Raw genomic sequence first — 18,603 nt, forward strand, 5'->3', positions numbered from 1 at the left:
AGCTAGCCTCAAGTGCTAACTACAAAAACTGACATTTATTTTAAAGTGTAATTTAGAGGTACTGTATTATCTGGAGTTTTAAAAGGTTATCCAGAGATTGTTTCTCCCAAAAATTATGCTATCCATACCTTCCTCTTGATTTTTCTACAAACCTACAACTGCTATAAAAATAAAATATAGTTATAACATCTTTCTCTTGTTTGGTTTCTTTGTTTATTTGGGTTTTTTTTTTTTGGGGGGGGGGGCGGAGGAGCACTGGAGAGCTTTACCACTGAGCTATATACCTATACACATGGTATTTTTTTTTTCCTTTGAAACAAGGTCTCACCAAATTGCTTAGGGTCTTGCTAAACTATTGAGATTAACCTCAAGCTTGTAATCCTCCTGCGTCTGTCTCTGGAATCACTGGGATGATAGACAGGTGTATGCTACCTGGTCCAGCAATAGTTTTCTTTAGAAGAAAATTTCTTCAATTAGTGATTCTTAAACCATATTGTTTATTAGAAATATATTATGTGATCATTCTTTTCCATAAAGAACTCATCTGCTTCAAGTCACAGTAGCATACCCTGTAATCCCAGCAACTTAGGAAGCTAAGGTAGGAGGATCACAAGTTTGAAGCCAGTTTCTACCATTTAGTAAAACCTAAAAAATAAATAAATAAGGGGACTGGGAGTGGATTCAGTGGTAAAGCACCCTGCATTCAATCACCAGTACCACCAAAAAAAGAAAAAAACCTCAAAAAACAACTCATCTGCTATCTTTGAGAAATATTTAAATATGATTTTGGTATACAGTACATGTCAAAACTAACATAATGTTACAATATTTTAAAAGAATGATTTTTTTAAAAACTTACAGGAAAACAAATTCAGCAGGAAAATGTTAGTCTTCCAAATAACAGATTAGAAACAATATTGCATCTGAGCTGAGGCAATAAAGAACAGGGAACCAACAAAACCCAGGTACTAATCTATCCTAAAAAATTGCTCCCCATTTAACATGTATATACTATTTATATACTCTATGTCATATGAGGCATAAAATTTAAAGCAGAGCTACAGTGCACATGATTGATTTTTCTTGGCAAAAATTAAAACATACTCATGGAAACTTCAATCCATAAGTAAACAGTGATGTGGAAGGAGAAGTCAAGAAACATCACATTATTATTGATTCTCTTAAGTAGGTGAAACTATATAAGGCTGAGATGTGTGGTTGCTTTGTATTTACAATTGTGATGTGGTCTGAATCAAGAAAACTCATGAACAACAAAAGTAAATAATTACAATAAACCATCAAATGAAAGCTATAAACAGTTCCAAGTGGTAAAATGAATGCCTCATATAAATGCTAAAAAGAAAAGTGATACTGCTAGTTTTTCAAAAGCGCTTTACTGAAATGATGGAGGTTTCAAGTCCAAGGAATCAGAAGCCTGCTTGAAACAAGGCCTCAAATCTAACCAACTACTTTCTTTTGGAAAAAGCATGATATGGAATTCAGATGCCAAAATTTGTGACTGGAACACAACTCCTTCTCTGAGAAGAAAGAATGACTTAAAGGAAAAGAAGACACTTCCAAGAAATCTAAAGAACTGCAAAAGACAATTCAAGATCTCCATTTACTCAGTGGAAACAGGAGGAAAAATAAACAAATTCCTTCAAAGTCTTGGGCAATGGTAAACCCTATATTCTTAAACTTACATGGAAAACTATTTTGCAAAATTAAGAAATGCCAAGACTCAAAAACAGGTGGATTAATTTATCAAGCTATATAACCTAAGATATAGATCAAAACAAGCAGGACAGATTAAAATAATACTAGTATCACAATTTTGCATTGGAGTCATTTGAGAAACAATGTCACAAGTTAATATCAACACTGAGCACTATAACTCCACAAAAGCCTGTACAGAAGAAGTTCAGAATTGTGTTTCATTCATTCATTATTTGGTCAATTATTCCTTTATTCTGTTTTCTAGATAAAAGGCAATATATAAAAAACATGGAAAAATAAATCAATCCTATATACTGATAAATTAACAGTAGATTAATGAAGATACAAAAGAGAGCGGCTAATTTTCATTAAGTATTTGATATGTACCAAACACTACTCAATGCGTTTTGATGGTCACAGTAACCCTGTAAAATCAGTAATATTCTTACCCCCCATCTAGGAAATCAAAGAAAGATCTTAAATTTAACATGTGCAACATTCCTGATTCTGTCCTCATTCCCAACCCTGATTTATCCATAGTATTGCTCTTTTCAGTTTATAGCAACTTCATTTTTCCAGTTATTCTACCAAAATGCTTCACTAATCATCCTGACTCACTTGTTCTTTCATACATATCATAAAATAAACCAGAAATGTCAATGGTCCTCCCATAACCAATATATCAAGACCGCTGACAAGCCCCACTATAGACAACTGGGTCCAAACTTCATCTTCTCTTTCCTGGATTTTTCAAATGCTCTATTTACTAGTCTATCTAGGTTTCCACCCTTGTCCATGTACCAACTGCATAGTCTCCATACATATTTCCATTTAGTTTCTGCCCAAACACAGTCTTACCATGGAATTCTTCTTCTCAAAATGCTCCGAGCTCACCCTTTCCTCTTGAGTGAAAGTCCCAAGATGACGTGATCTGGTCATGATACCTCTCTGACCTCATCAACCCTCTTGCACCTCACATACTGCTTTAGCCATGCTGAACTCCTTGCCCACCCCCTCAAGAGTACAGATGTATTCCCACCTTTAAATTCTACACTGGTTGCTCCAATATACATGATATTCTCCCTGATTTCCATCAGGTCTTTGCTCACATGTCATCATCTCAATAAAAACCGAAAAAAAGGATGTAATTTGAAATTGAGATCTTCTCTGGGAATTTCCTATTCCTTTCCATTTTTAATTTTTCTCCATAGCTGCATGGGGTCAGGCACATTTCCCCTTACATTTGCTGTTACATTCCCAGAGTGTAGTGCCTGGACATGCTAAACATTAATTCACAGTTGTTGGATAAATGAATGTACCTTATATATATTAAATTGAAAAGCAAGGCAACCAGGAATAAAAATCTCTTCATTCTGGTAAGTAATGATTTAAAATTCCAATCGTCTTTATAGGAAAACTTATTTATTTATTTATTTATTTTATTTTATTTTATTTTTTTATAGGAAAACTTCTAAAGGTGTTTAAAGCATTAGGGTCTACATTAACCAACTAATATGTGAGGTGCCAAGATTTCAAATACAAACAGGAAATTTTTGTCTTTATGGAGGTTAATCTAGAAGCATAGACATGTCAATGAATAATTTCCACGTGACAGTGATGTAACATTTGTACAGGGTAATAGTACTGTGGTTTACACATGATACAACATCAAGAGAAGGCTTTAGAGATAAAGTGATATTTTAGTTGATTTAGTAGGCATTCAAAATGGTAACAATTATTTTCAAGTAAAAAAGAGTGCAACTGGAAAAGTTTTTAAAAATGGATATATGTGGCATATTGATGGAAAGGTACAAGAATCTAGGTATGATGTAAGAAGAATATGGAAATTAGAAGGAAAATTATCTAAAATTTTAACAACATAATGAGACACATGATTTTAAGCAGAAAATTAGCTGATCATTTTATGGTTAACAAAGAAAATGCTTATTATATAGTAAAAATAATTAAAGTTTATTGAAACAGATGAAGGGAGATATGATGATCAGAGATTCATAATAATTTTTGCATCACAGACTATTTGGACAGTTGAGGAAAACCTAGACTCCTTCTCAGAATACTTACAAATACTTACACTCCAGAAGGAAGTAAACTAAGTTAAAATACAATTATAAAATATGGTGGTGCACACCTGCAATCTCATTGACTCAGGAGGCTGAGGCAGGAAGATTGCTAGTTTGAGGTCAGCCTCAGCAACCTGAGACCCAAATATAGTAAAATAAAAAGGGCTGGGGGGTGTAGCTCTGAGGTAGAGCACCTCTGGGTTCATCTCTCCCAGCAAAAACAGTTATAAATATAATAAAAATAATGTGGTATTATAGTGATATATGTAATCAATTCACATTAAAATAAGTAAAATTATTATGTATCATATATAATAATTTCAAAACAGCAATGAACATAAATAACAATCTGAAGATACATTCAATAGTTAGAGATACATATTTTAAGCTGGGCACAGTGGTGCAAGCCTGTGATCCCAGCAGCTTGGGATCAAGGCAGGTGGGTCCTAAGTTCGAAGGCAGCTTCAGTTTTGGTTTCTGCCAAAACACAGTCTTACCATGTCTCAAAATAAAAATCTTTTAAAAGAACTGGGGAGATAGCTCAGTGGTAGAACACCCATAGTTCATTCCTGGATACTGTTTAAAAAGAGGTATATTTCATATATAATGTGATATGAAAACTTATGTGTTTTTTATTGGCAACATGTCATAAGTACTACTAATATAATCGTCATGTGTTTTCTATATTCATAATGAAAGTAAATGTGTACTTTTGGTAAAGGAATAAGGAATATAAAGACATAAGTTTTTTCCTATCCTCTTTATGAATCTCAATTTAAAAACTCCTCATCTAGACTAAGGTCCAGGCAAGAAGATAGAAAATGAAAGAGATATTTAGAATATATTTCAAATAAATAAACATCCTCTGGAAAGTTTTTTTTATAGCAAATAGATAAAATAATCCTAACCTAAACTGGATTGACTCCAAAAAGTAAAAAGGAAATACCCCTATATCAACTGTTATTTAACAGTTTCCTTTACTTTGCTAAAAAGAGCACAGACAAACAACAGTAATACCGCCAAACCAAGATTCATTTTCAAGAAGAATCCCTCCCTGTTCAAAGGTTTACATTGTTTTTTACCAGCATCAGATTGTTTACCCACACAAAGTTTAAATATATCACTTTTAGAACTAACCAACAACAAGGCCCATTTTGTTTTGACATGTAAAATACAAAAAGAAAATGAAGAAAAATGACTATCATTTTATGTCTATGCTTACAAAATGAGAAAATCTAGAAAGAGTGATGGTGAAATTCTGAGATAATAACATTTGTGTTATCAGAAGGAAAATACCTGCTGAAATTCCTTGCTTTCAGAAGGAAATCTTAAGTATTGTCAATGTTGAATCGTCTTTCAGCAATTTCTATAAAACTATGAGGAGAGCTATGAAAGCAATAAAGCTGAGAGAAAACAGTATATTTCAATGAAGAAATCGAGTATTAGCCTTCAACTACTGACTCTCTACAAATGACAAAGTCCTTCTTTGGTATTTCCCAACCTTCAACAAATATATACTACAAGGTATCTGTTCACAGTCATTTAATATGTCTTTTCTCCTGGAGTAGAAGATACATGAGGACAAGGACATCACTAATTTTGTAAATGTTATCCCCAAAGCCCAGTCCAGAACCTGTTAAGTGGTTTGCTTAACTAAGAATGAAGAATAGGGGGGCTGGGGCTCAGTGGTAGAGCACTTGGTTAGCATGTGTGAGGCAATGGGTACAGTCCTCAGCATCACATAAAAATAAATAAATCAAATAAAGGTTTGTATCTATCTACAATAAGAAAAAAAGGAAGGAAGAATAGGCAGAAAAACGTGCAAAGGAAAGTTTTCTAAAGATGTATAAATGTAAAGACTGCAAATCAGTCATGAATTATCAATTAATACACCTGCACTTCTTCCTATTGATCTAGCTACCACCCATGCACATTGACTCTCTTGCAAAAAAAAACATTTCTTGAAATTTGTCAACAAAATATTCAAAAAAAAGAAGTTCTCAGAGGATCTATACTACACAACTAAATATATAACAAAAAATTTACAACAAAAAATAGGTCTGAAGTAAAATTTCTCACAAATGGCTAAAAATATCAATATCTCATATATTTCTAAATTTTATATATTAAAATTCTAAAAACATTTTAAAATGAATGTTTTTTATCCAGGACTGATTCTAAAAATCTTCAATTTACAAAACTCTCAAACTTGAAGATTACTAGTTAAGTGAAATACAAGTGTTTAACAACTGTTCTTATAAAAATAATAGTGCCAAAGCACAGAGGAGAATATAGACCACAGAAGTCACACTTTTTGAGTTACAACAGTTCTTTCAGATACCATTTACCTCTTTTTCATCTATATTATAAGTTTCTATAGAAATATATACATATATCAAGAATTGATCAGGTATTACAAAAGAGCATGTAAGTTAAATAAAATAAGGAGAGGTATAAATACCCAAGAAGAATTGCCAAGAAATACTTGAACAAATACATGTACCCAAGAAGTACTTGAACAAATACATGTACACACATATTCCTAACAGCACTATTCATATTAGTCAAAAGGTAAAACAACCAGAATGGCCATGCAATGATGAATGGATAAACTGGCTTATATCCATAAAAAGGAATATAATTCAACCATAAAAAGCAATGAAGTATTGATATACACTACAATGAGCATAAACCTCAAAAACATTAAATTGAAGAGCTACTAACAAAAAGTCATATAGTATATAATTAAATATATTTGAAATATACAGAACAGATAAATCCACAGAGTAGAGGTTGCTTGAGGTTTGAGGTAAAGAAAATGGTGAGAAATAGCTTAAAGAATATGTAATTTCCAGTTGGCATAAGCAAATGTTTGGAACAAGAAAAAAGTGGTAGTTGCACAACACTGTGCATGTAAGAATGCCACACTTAATTGGTTAATTTTTTTGTTATGCAAATTTCAGACTGATTAAAAATAATTATTTCTGTGTTAACCATAATCTTTCTCAATAAAATACCTCAATCTTGCAAAGCAAAAATGGTTATCTCTCAAGAAGAATACATAATGCTTCCAAAACAGAGTAACCTAATGTCAACATCTTCATTCATTCTGCTGGGAATTAAATGGTCCAATCACTGGTGTTAACTACCACGGCTAAGGTTAACACACACTATGACTCAAAATTCACACTCAAAAATGAGTTTACATTTATACAAAGAAGCAGTAGAAAAATTGTCATTGCATCATTAGAATTAATAACTCAAAGCCAGAAACCACACAACCGTATATCAAGAATATTAGAAAAGATAAATAAATAGAAGCATGTTTTCCCAATGGAATAAGTAAGCATTTTTGAAGCATTACCTCTAAAACAAAGGCAGGTCACAGATACCTAAAGAGGTTTTCTACATTTGCTAATTTTCCACTATACAGAACAACTGTAAAAATAAACAATGGAAACAAATGAACTAAATCTACCTGCAAAATGAATGAACTTCACAAAAACAATGCTAAAAAATATTACAGAATAAATGTATTCTATATAATTCCATTTATATATAATGGGTAAAAACATGTTTAAGGATACTTTCTTAGGAGTAAAACTGTTTTTAAATATAAGTGGGGTTAGACTTATATTTAGACTTGCCTGGCATGTAAGACCTAGGGTTCTATTCCCAGTACTATAAAAAATAAAATGTAAAGAAGCAAATATCATAAAAGTCAGAATTCTGCTTTAAAGAGTGGAGGAGAAAAGGGGGATCTTGGTAATGTGCTCTTTATTGATTGGAATGATGGTTACATAACTATTCGCTCTAAGATAAATAATGGCAATACACCTTTTTTGTTTGTTTGTTTGTTTTCCTATAACACACTAGTATAAATTCCACAGAGATGTATTTTAAAATAAAATGAAAATGTTGCTCTATCTCAAGTATACATGAATCATGACCATTCCTCTGCAACAATGAATATTTCTCAATGAACTATAGTACTAGCCCATTATAGACAGAATGTTCTGAAAGAGATATATGAAAATGGGATTCAGTTCTCTAAAGCTATGAACATAAATTCAAAAATTTTTATTCTATTAATAGCAATTATCCCTTATACTGAAAAATTAGGAAGTTAAAATAGCATGGTAAAGATCATTATTGTATTGGTTCAATTTATTAAATGATTTAATAAATAAGAATGCCTTCAATGAGATTAAGATCTTTTTATTACAGGATTGGTGATGAAAATATTTATTTTATCCTAGATTTCAAAAACTGAGAACACATTGAAGGAAGACTAAGGGAAAAGTGAAGAGAGAGAAAATTAAGTTTACCATGCAGGGGTGAGCCAGAAGGGCTGCTTGATAGGCCTGGAACAGGACTACAGCGGCCTCCTTGCTTTGACGTCAGTTCTTGTTCAATTTCTTCCAGTCCAGCACTTTTCTGGAAACGGCTCATGCGATTAACTACTCGTGGTGACATATGTGTACGAACACAAGGCTGGCCACCATAAGGGTTGATGGGGAAAACATGAGAAGTACCCCGGAGGGTACTGACCACAACCCAACGACAGTCATGGCTGAAGCAGATGTCCTGTACCTAGAAATAAAGAAAGATACAAAAAGAGCTGAAATTATTTGAATATACCCTAAGAGCATCATTTGTCACCAAATCTGAACAGAAATGGGTGCATCATTACTGAATTTACCTAAGAACAGTTTTTAAGTAAAGAATTTTTATTTTACAGATGAGAGTTTCATAATGATGTTGATCAAAATTCCATTTTGACAAATGGTGCTAGGAAAACTGGTTATCCACACATAAAAGGATAAGACTAGGCCCTTTCCTCTCACCCTGCACAAAGATCAACTCAAAATGGATCAAAGACCTAGGAATTAGAACAAAACCTATACAACTCCTAGAAGAAAACTTAAGGTCAACACCCTAGCACATAGGCATAGAAAACAATTTTCTCAATAAGACTCCTAAAGCTTAGGAAATACTGCCAAGAGTTTATAAATGGGATGGCATCAAATTAAAATGCTTCTGCACACAAAGAAAAAAAAATTTTAATGTGAAGAAAGAACCAACAAAATGGGCAAAATATCTTAGTGAGCTACTCTTCTTACACAGGGTTAATATCTAGAAAAAAGAAAGAACTTAAAAAACTTAACACCAACAAAAACACAAATAACTCAATTAATAAATGGGAAAATTAACCAAATAGGCACATCTAAAACGGAGAAAGACAAATGGTCAACCAACAAATATATTTAAAAAAAAGATCAACATCATTAGCAATTAGGGAAATGCAAATCAAAACCACACTGAGACATCATCACACATCAAAATGAAAGTCATCAAGTATTCAAACAATAATAAACGCTCTTGGTGGGACTATACAACCACTATGGAAGTCAGTATGGAGGTCCTCAAAAGACTAGCCATGGAACCACCATATGATCCAGTTATACCACTCCTCAGTATTTATTCTAAGAATTAAAGTCATTGTACTATAGCAATACATGCATACCATCATGTTTACAGCAGCACAGTTCACAACAGCCAAACTATGGAACCAGCCTAGGTATTCATCAACAGATGAATGGATAAAGAAAATGTGGTGGGCTGGGGCTGGGGCTGGGGCTCAGTGGTAGAGCGCTTGTCTTGCACATGTGAAGCACTGGGTTCAATGCCCAGCACCACATATAAATAAATAAAGGTATTGTGTCCGTCTACAACTAAAAATTTTTAAAACTGTGGTATATATAGATAGTTTACTTTTATTCAGCCATAAGGAAAAATGAAGCAATGTCATTTGCAGGAAAATGGATGGAACTTGAGATCATTATGTTAAACGAAATATGCCAAACTCAGAAGCCAAGGATCCTGTGTTTTCTCTCATATATGGAAGTTAGGGAGGAAAAGGGAAAAGAAAGGTGGGGGTGGAAGGGAATTTCATGAAAACTGAAAAGAGATCGGTAGAATAGAAGAAACAGACCAGGGAGAGGGAGGAGGAGAGGAAAAAGGGAAATACTGAGGAGTGATATTGTTATATTGTGTGCATGTATGAATATGTAACAACAAATTCAATCATTATATACAATTACAACACACCAATAAAAATGGAAAAAAACATAAAAATAATTTTAAAAATATCAATACATTTTCACATGCTAGAATCAAAAATAAAAAGAAAAACATCTTTAGACTTACTGAGTAATTTAAGCAATAGAATGAACCATGCTATCTAAAACCATTTTCCAAAATACCTATAATCAAGATCATTTCCTGGTCTGTTAATAAAAATTAATTTCTTTCTTTCATTTTAAGAATACTTGTAATATGAAGTGGAGTTAACAATCAGTATCAAAATAGGGAGACAGAATTCTACCTAATGCTTACTTAGAAAAGTGCTATTAAAGTGATTCTATTCTATGACCCTGAAGACATGTAAGCATACATGAATGAGCAGAGCTGCTAAAGATATTAGCTGTCAAGTGAATTAGAGAAACTTTAATCCTTTAAATAACATTACAAGTCACCCACCCACAAAATGCAAAATGATATATCTTTTGGTATTATCAACTAGCTGGATGGGCTTCATTCATTAAAAGCAGAGAGAATATGTGTACGTGTACGTGTGTGTGTGTGTGTGTGTGTGTGTGTGTGTGTGCATATGGGGGGGTAATGGCAATCTAGTAATAAAATGATGACATCACTGGCATGAGTTTTGTATCTCAATTTTGGAATGCCGTTTTGTTTTGTTTTGTTTTGTTTTTGTTTTTTTAAATATTTATGTTTTAGTTGTAGTTGAATACAATACCTTTATTTTATTTATTATTTTTAAATAGTGTTGAAGATCGAACCCAGGGCCTCAAGCATATGCTAGGCAAGTGCTCTACCGCTGAGCCACAACCCCAGCCCTATAATGCTGTTTTGAATTAACGTTTTTTCATCATAAAACCTAAAAGCTGGAGCTCAGGTGGTGGCTCAGTGGTAGAGCGCTCACCTAGCAAGTGCAAGACCCTGGGTTCGATCCTCAGCACCACATAAAAATAAATAAATAAAGGTATTATGTCCATCTACAACTAAAAAATAAATATTTAAAAAAAAACATAAAAACTAGGCAGGGAGTGGTGACACATGCCTATACTCCCAATCATTTGCAAGGTTAAGGCAGGAGTTCCAGGCCAAACTGGACAACTTAGTGAGACCATGTTCAATCCACAGGGCTGCAAAAAATAAAAATAATAAAAAAAGGAAAGCTGAGTGGAATTTGTATCACTGACTTAATTGTATAGTACACATATCCTCACATACAACATTTTTAAAGTACGGATTAGGCAACTGTGATAAACAGAAGTTGAACAAGTACAGCCTTAATTTGCTATACAAACTTCCTGTTCTCAAATGTAGACAACAAATATATTTCAATAATTTTTTTTAAACACCCCTATTCACAATTCTAACTCGGGCACTAGGAGATTCGGGAAGCAAGGATATAGTACATGCTCTTAATAAGCCACATTTCAAAATGCTATGAAACTAAATCAGGGAATGATTGTGGAGAGAATGTGGTATATATGAAACCAGTGCGGGTGTCTTTTAGAACTGGGGTCAACAAACTACTTCGGTAAAGGGACATACAGTAATCTTAGGCTCTACAGGTCAGAAATCAAAATTATAAGTAGATACTTATAAATACAAGAGAAAAAAATTAATATAAAAATTTATTGATGACATTCAAAATATAGTAATAATCCACTAGAATTTTTTATAATACAGATTTACTAATGAAAAGAATAAAACTCATCTTTAGGGAAGGTTTTTTGTTTTGTTTTGTTTTGTTTTTTGTACTGGGGCACTTTTTTTTTTTTAACACAAGGGCACTTAACCACGGAGCCACATCTCCAGCACCCTTTTACTTTTTTCTTTTTTTAAGATTTTATTTAGAGACAGGGTCTCACTGAGTTGCTCAGTGCCTCGCTAAGTTGCTGACACTGGCTTTGAACTTGCAATCCTCCTGCCTCAGCCTCCCAAGCCGCTGGGATTATAGGGGTGCACCAATACACATGGCAAAGGGTAAGATGTTCTCAGGTCAGTAATTAATATTGCTATAGTTTAGAAGACTCAGCAGAGTACAGAGGAATGATTATAGAAAGCCTTATTAGAAGATTTCATACAATATATAAGTTATGAACATAAGACAAATGAGATGAAAATACTTTGAAAAATTCAATCATAAGAAGATATTTTGTTTTGTTTTCAAGGTGAATATTATTGTACTCAACTCAATAATAATAATACATGAAAATTACAGAAAAATACTTAGTTTAAAAGAACACATACATATAAATCTAACAATCCAGAGGCTAATATTTCTTCATGTTGGAATGCAACTTTCTAGTCATCTCTTAATGCATAATTTAATACACAGCTATCCATTTATATATATGATGTGTGCATGCATACAAAAGTCTACATGATTAGATTAAATGTGGCCAATTTTAAACACATAGCAATCTATAAATTTTAATAAGATTGTGAAAATAGAGGGAAACAGTGCTAAAAGTATAAAGCCCTATATATTATTATAGGCTTTACCTAAAGGTGGTATATCATGGTAAATATACCTATTCTTAAGTAGCTATATGGCCATGAGAAAGCTAATTAATAAGCTAGTTCTGCACCCTGAGGTTTTTAATGTGCAAAATAAGTGATAATATCATAGCAGTTAGTATGAATTAATTAATATAGAGAGCACTTAAAACAATACCTAGTTTTGAATAAGCCCTGTACAATTAAATTCAATCACATTACCATAAAAAAATATATTCCAGTTCTGTCCAAACACCTATCTCTGTTTTCACTGCTACTAATGTGGACTAAGCCACTCTCCTCTATCTACTAGGTTACTATATTGGCCTCTTACCTGGACTCTTAATTGAAACCACCTGAAAGCAACACAAGACAAAGTAGATAAATTATACTTCTTCAACATTGAAACCTGCTGCACATCAAAGGATACTACTAAGAAAGCAAAAAAGACAAACCACAAAATTGGAGAAAATATTTGAAAAAAATACATCTGGTAAAGATCTCATATCTAAAATATATAAATAACTTACAAATCAACAATATAAAGACACTAAATGAAAATAAACAATGGATTTGAACAGAAATTTATGCAAAGAAAATACACAAATGGCCAACAAACTCATGAAAAGATGCTCAACATCTTTAAGTCACTACAAAAATGCAAATCATACCCACAACGATAGCTAAAAGATAAAAGACCAGAACAAGTGTTATTGATGTGGTACACACATTAGAACCATCATTCGTTCCTGGCAGAAATGTAAATGACATAGCTACCTATAAGGTGTTTCAAAATATTAAACAGAGTTATCATATACCCCAGAAGTTTTACTCCTAGATGCTCAAAAGAACTGAAAGTATACATTCCCACAAAAACCAGTACCCTGATGTTCACAGCAGCATTCCTAAGAGCCACAAAATAGAATTGCTCCAAATGTCCTTCTCCTAATGAATAGATAAATGGAATGTGATATACCCACATAAGTGGAATATTATTCATCCATAAAAGGAATGATTTCCAATGCAAGCTTAAAAATGAATGGACTTTGAAAGAAGAGTAAAAGGCTGAATATCACACCACTCCATTTATATGAAATGTACAGACTAAACAAATCCACAGATATAAATGCCAACAGCTAGTAGGAGGGGTATGGAGAGTGACTGCTAATAGGCACCAAGTTTATTTTGGTGTGATGAAGATGCTCTGGAATTAGAAAATAGTAATCATCATACAACTCTGAGGGTCAGTCATGGTGGCCCATGCTCGTAATCCCAGTGACTCGGGAGGCTGAGGAAAGAGGACCTCAAGTTCGAGGTCAGCCTCAGCAACTTAGACTTTCAGCAACTTAGAAAGACTCTGTCTTAAAAGGTATGGGGATGTAGTTTATTAGAGCATCCCTGAGTTTAATCTCCAGTAATGGAAAAAAAAATACCAATCTGTGAATATACTAAAAACCATGGAATTGTATACTACATAATGCTGTACAATTTGATGAAAAGGGAAATTCTATATTTCTTTTTATAGTTTGCTAGTCCCTTAATTCTTAAAAATGTCTGCCCTGTCCTATGCTTAAAGAAAGGTACGCAGCTGCTAGGAGGCCTAAACTAACATTTTATCTAATGTCCATTTTGACTCAGTTCACATCTGGTGTTAGGTTAAAGATTTGAATATGACATGGGTAAATAGTATAACCAGATGTTCTTATTAAGTTTCCCTCTCTTCAGCATAAAAGTGTGGCATAAGAAGAAAAACTCAAACAAAATCTCATTAGAACATGGATTATCAAGTTTAGCGCTTTTAGTTATAAAAATGTCAGGGTTTTTAATGAGATACAAATTAAAAATTAGGAGTGTTAAACTGAATGTTTTAAAAATTTAGTATATGTAATTTACTATTTCTTAAATGTTTTATGTATTATTTATCATATTTCAAAAACGTCACACTCATTTCTCATTGTAATAATGTAAATTTGAATTACTAAAAACACTTAGATGCTAGAAAGCTTATGTATTTGTTTGTGAACGCATATTGTAGTCATATTCCAAGAATTTCTATTTATACAAACATTTAGGGGCAATCTGAGTAATGCCATTTTGTGTGTGTGGGAGGGGTGGGGTTCTGGGGATTGAACCCAGGGCCTTGTGCATGTGAGGCAAGCACTGTATCAACTGAGCTATATCCCCAGCCCAATAAGGCACTTTTTAAAAAATATATATATTTTTAGTTGTAGACAAATACAATACCTTTATTTTATTTATTTATTCTTACGTGGTACTAAGGATTGAACACAGTGCCTCACACATGCTAGGCAAACGCTCTACCACTACGCCACAACCCCAGCCTGAGTAATGCATTTTTAAATTGATTTCATTGATTTAAGAATCAAATATTAGGCAACCAATATCTAATGCAGCAGACATACCCTTACATGGAACACGAAATTTCTCAATATTTTAATTATAGTAAACATTTTATCAAAACTTAAAAATAAAACCATATAGTAAATTCACAAAAACAGATTAAATTCAAAGTATATATGAAAAAAGTGAACTGGAGTAGAGAATGAAATGTTACATTTTAGCACCTAAGATGCAGCAAAAAGCATCTTATACAACTGCAAATTCACCCTAAAACCTCAAATAACAGCCTCAGTTAATAACAGAAATAAAACTTTAGGATTATTTTAACATCCTAAAATCTGAAGCAGTCTCAAACTTCAGTGTGATAAGAAGCAACTAGATTATATAAGAAATACAAATCCTGTGTTCCCTCCTTCAGAACTCTGAGTAGGTATTAAGGGGTTGGGGCATGCACACATGACCAAAAAATCTACTTTTTAAAACACTCAGAAAATTACTTACTATTGACCTAAATTAATATTAAGTTAGAAAGCAAAATTAAATAAGTAGCAATGGCACTCCTTCCAACTGTACACCAGACCTTAGAGATCATGGAAAAGATGTTTTCAAAAATGAATATATGGGCTGGGGTTGTGGCTCAGTGGTAGAGTGCTTGCCTAGCATGTGTGAGGCATTGGGTTTGATTCTCAGCACCATATAAAAAAATAAATACAGATATTGTGTCCATTTACAGCTAAAATGTTTTTTTTTTTTTAAAAAAAGAATATATTAGATAATAGGAATGGTAGTGTAGGACAAGAGTAGGGCAGAGCACTGACTGTAAAGAGCAAGAAGAAATTTCTGAGATAAGAAAAATATCCTGCACCTTTTCTTTGACAACATTGAACTGATACATAAAAATATAAAAACTGTACATACTAATGGGGTACCATGTGAAGCCCTGATACATGCATACACATGTAATCCTAAAACCAGTTCAAACACTGTTCTGTATCTTGATTGAGGTAGAGATGTTTACTACTAGGTAGAAAAGTCAACCCTCATCTTTAATGTCCACTCACTCGCCTAACATTACTACAGATGCTTAATGTGTGTTTGCCTAGTCTCTCTTACACAAAGCTCAGAAAAGTTATGATTGGTCAGACAAAAGCAAATGGAAGTTGCAGGATTCTAGAAAAATATCTGGTTTTCTGATAAAATAAATTAACACAATTGGTGATGCCCTTTTTCCTCAACTGATTGTCTGGAATTCTAAAATGATGTTCAAAGAAATGGCATGTATAAAACAATTATATAGGAAGGGGCAAAAATGTCAGAGACATTGTTGAGCTTTCAAGACCAACAGCAGACTGCTTGTATAATAGTAAAATAAACCCTGATTTTTTTTTTTTTATACTGTGAACTGAACCCACTGAGTCACATCCCCAGCTCATTCTATTTTTTATTTTGAGATGGAGTCTCCTAAGTTGCTGAGGCTGGCTTCAAACTTGCTATCCTCCCGCATCAGCCTGCCAAGTCGCTGGAATTATAGGTGAATGCCACCACACCTGATTAAAGGCTGATTTTAAAATCTATTAAGTATACTCTTTTATTTGGCTAAAAATACACATAATTATTCAAATAGCAACTTGTTCTCTAATCCTAAGTGGGTTGAAACAGAACAAAGAGACTTGGATAGAGTCTCAAAGCAACAGTTTTTAGATGTCTAGTAACAACCATAAAAGGCAACTCCCATATACCAATAACTAATGTGCCAAGGTCAAGGTCAGCAGATGTAGTAAAAATATATGGCATGGAGCTGGGGCTATAGCTCAGCAATAGAGTGCTTGCCTCGCACTTTCGAGGTACTGGGTTCGATCCTCAGCACCACATAAAAAATAAATAAACAAAATTTAAAAAGATTAAAATATATATATATGGCATGTATAAAGCAAGGTCCAAGTCAGGTGTAATAAAAATATACAGAAATATAAAAAGAGAAATATTTGCATCACCATTAACCACACACTGTCAGAATTTTTATCCTTCAGTATCAATAAAAACACTTTCATTAAAAATGTCATATCACAGAGCAATTGTAACCAAGTGAATAGCAGTAAAAGACTACTTGAAGACAAAATAATTGGAAAGTAAATGCAGGAAATATAACCTACACATACTTTGACCTTACTTATTCTCTTCCCCTGTTAATTATTCATGTTCATTTATTCATTCAGTAAATAATGGTGGGAAGCCTATTATGTGTTTTACACCCTTTTACATGTAAAAAGTAAATAATTAGCCCATTTTTACATGGAAACAGAAAAAAGGCTGAAGCAGAATGAAGGAGAAAAGTGGCAGTTTGATTAAGACCGGACATGCACTGGGCCACAGTGGCACATGCCTGAGGTGGTACTCGCCTATAAAGCCAACAACTTGGGAGGCTGAGGCAGTAGGATTGCCAAGTTAAAGACCAGCCTGGGCAACTCAAAATAAAAGATAAAAAGGACTGGAGATATAACTCAGTGGTAAAGTATCCCTGGGTTTGATTTCCACCCTCAAAAAGATAAGACATTGCTGTTCCTCCTTTATCCTTTTTCATAGAAGAAGAATGAAGTTTTCAACTGTAATCCTTTTTGTCTAACATAACACAATTTGTTATCCATACAATATGCATCAAAAAACTAGTTCCCAATAGGATTTGGCTGATGATTAAAGGAGATAATACAAACAAAGCAAATAGAATAGTAACTAGTATATTTTTTAAAGTGTAACTGTTAACAAGTACTAGATCAGTAAAATAAAGATAATGCTATATAAGACATAAAGTTCAAAATATTCTTTACTACTAACAATAGTAATATGAAGTCCCATTCAACTAGATAGAAAGGCCAGATTTTCAAAATTTTCATAACTAATCAGAACATATGGAGACTTTAAATACTATTTTGTTCTGAAAAGACTTTTATCAGAACTTAAAAATAATCTAATCTTGTAAGCTATCCTCTCTGTCCTTATATTTAGTGGAAAATGTTACACATCACTCATGAAAGGACAGAAAAAAAAGGAGTGAAATCAAAAAAACATAGGTGGAAGGGAAAAGACGGGTAGGAAGGACTAAAAGAAAGGCAATTACCAGACAGCAAAGATCAAGGTTTTAATCCCAACTCCCACACTTCTAACTGCACAGAAGCTGAAGATACAAATCTTTTAGTCTACAACGATATTTTCTGGTTTAAAGAAATTGGGGAGGGGGATGTGGGGACTGAATCCAGGGGTGCTCTACCAGGTGCTGTACCACTGAGTTACATCCCCAGTCTTTTTTATTTTATTTTGTTTTATTTTTATAGGGTCTTGTTAAATTGCCCAGGCTGGCTTTAAACTTGTGATCCTCCTGCCTCAGCCTCCTGAGTCACTGTGATTACAGGTGTGTGCCACAGTGCCCAAGTGTTTCCAGGCTTAAATAAAATATTTGCCAATAATTTATTTTTTAAAATATGCCCATCATTAAAATATGTGAGGCAACATAAATGTAGTCCTGTTGGAAGATTATACTGCTAGGTTCCTAACTGGGAAACAAAGAAATTAAATAACCATCTGAGTTGCTACCCACGAAAGATTCAGAAAAAGAAGAAAAGAAAAAGACTGAAATAATACCAAAGAAGCAGCAAGAAGAAAATACAAATGAGAGCAGAAATTAATAAAACTAAAAAATAGGTAAACATAGAGAAAAATCTATGAAACAAAAATAACTGGTTTTTTTTTAACTTAAAAAATGCCAAAACTCCAGGGAGATTGAAAAAAATCAAAAGAGAAGAATACAAAAATCATCAGTATAGGAATGACTCAGGGGACAGCACCACAGATCCAG

General features: G+C 33.3%; 1 protein-coding gene across 6 annotated transcripts in view; it reads right to left on the bottom strand.

The window, feature by feature from the left end:
• Nucleotides 1–18,603, bottom strand: part of Bcas3 (BCAS3 microtubule associated cell migration factor) — a 582,041-nt gene that overhangs the window by 334,255 nt on the left and 229,183 nt on the right. For all 6 annotated transcript variants that reach the window (XM_076870607.1, XM_076870604.1, XM_076870605.1 and 3 more), the window contains exon 15: nt 8,126–8,390. In XM_076870607.1, the coding sequence (XP_076726722.1) occupies nt 8,126–8,390 (265 nt within the window). The remainder of the gene's footprint in view (nt 1–8,125; nt 8,391–18,603) is intronic.

This window comes from Callospermophilus lateralis, chromosome 11 (assembly GCF_048772815.1).
Source record: "Callospermophilus lateralis isolate mCalLat2 chromosome 11, mCalLat2.hap1, whole genome shotgun sequence".
In the NCBI taxonomy this organism is placed as follows: domain Eukaryota; kingdom Metazoa; phylum Chordata; class Mammalia; order Rodentia; family Sciuridae; genus Callospermophilus; species Callospermophilus lateralis.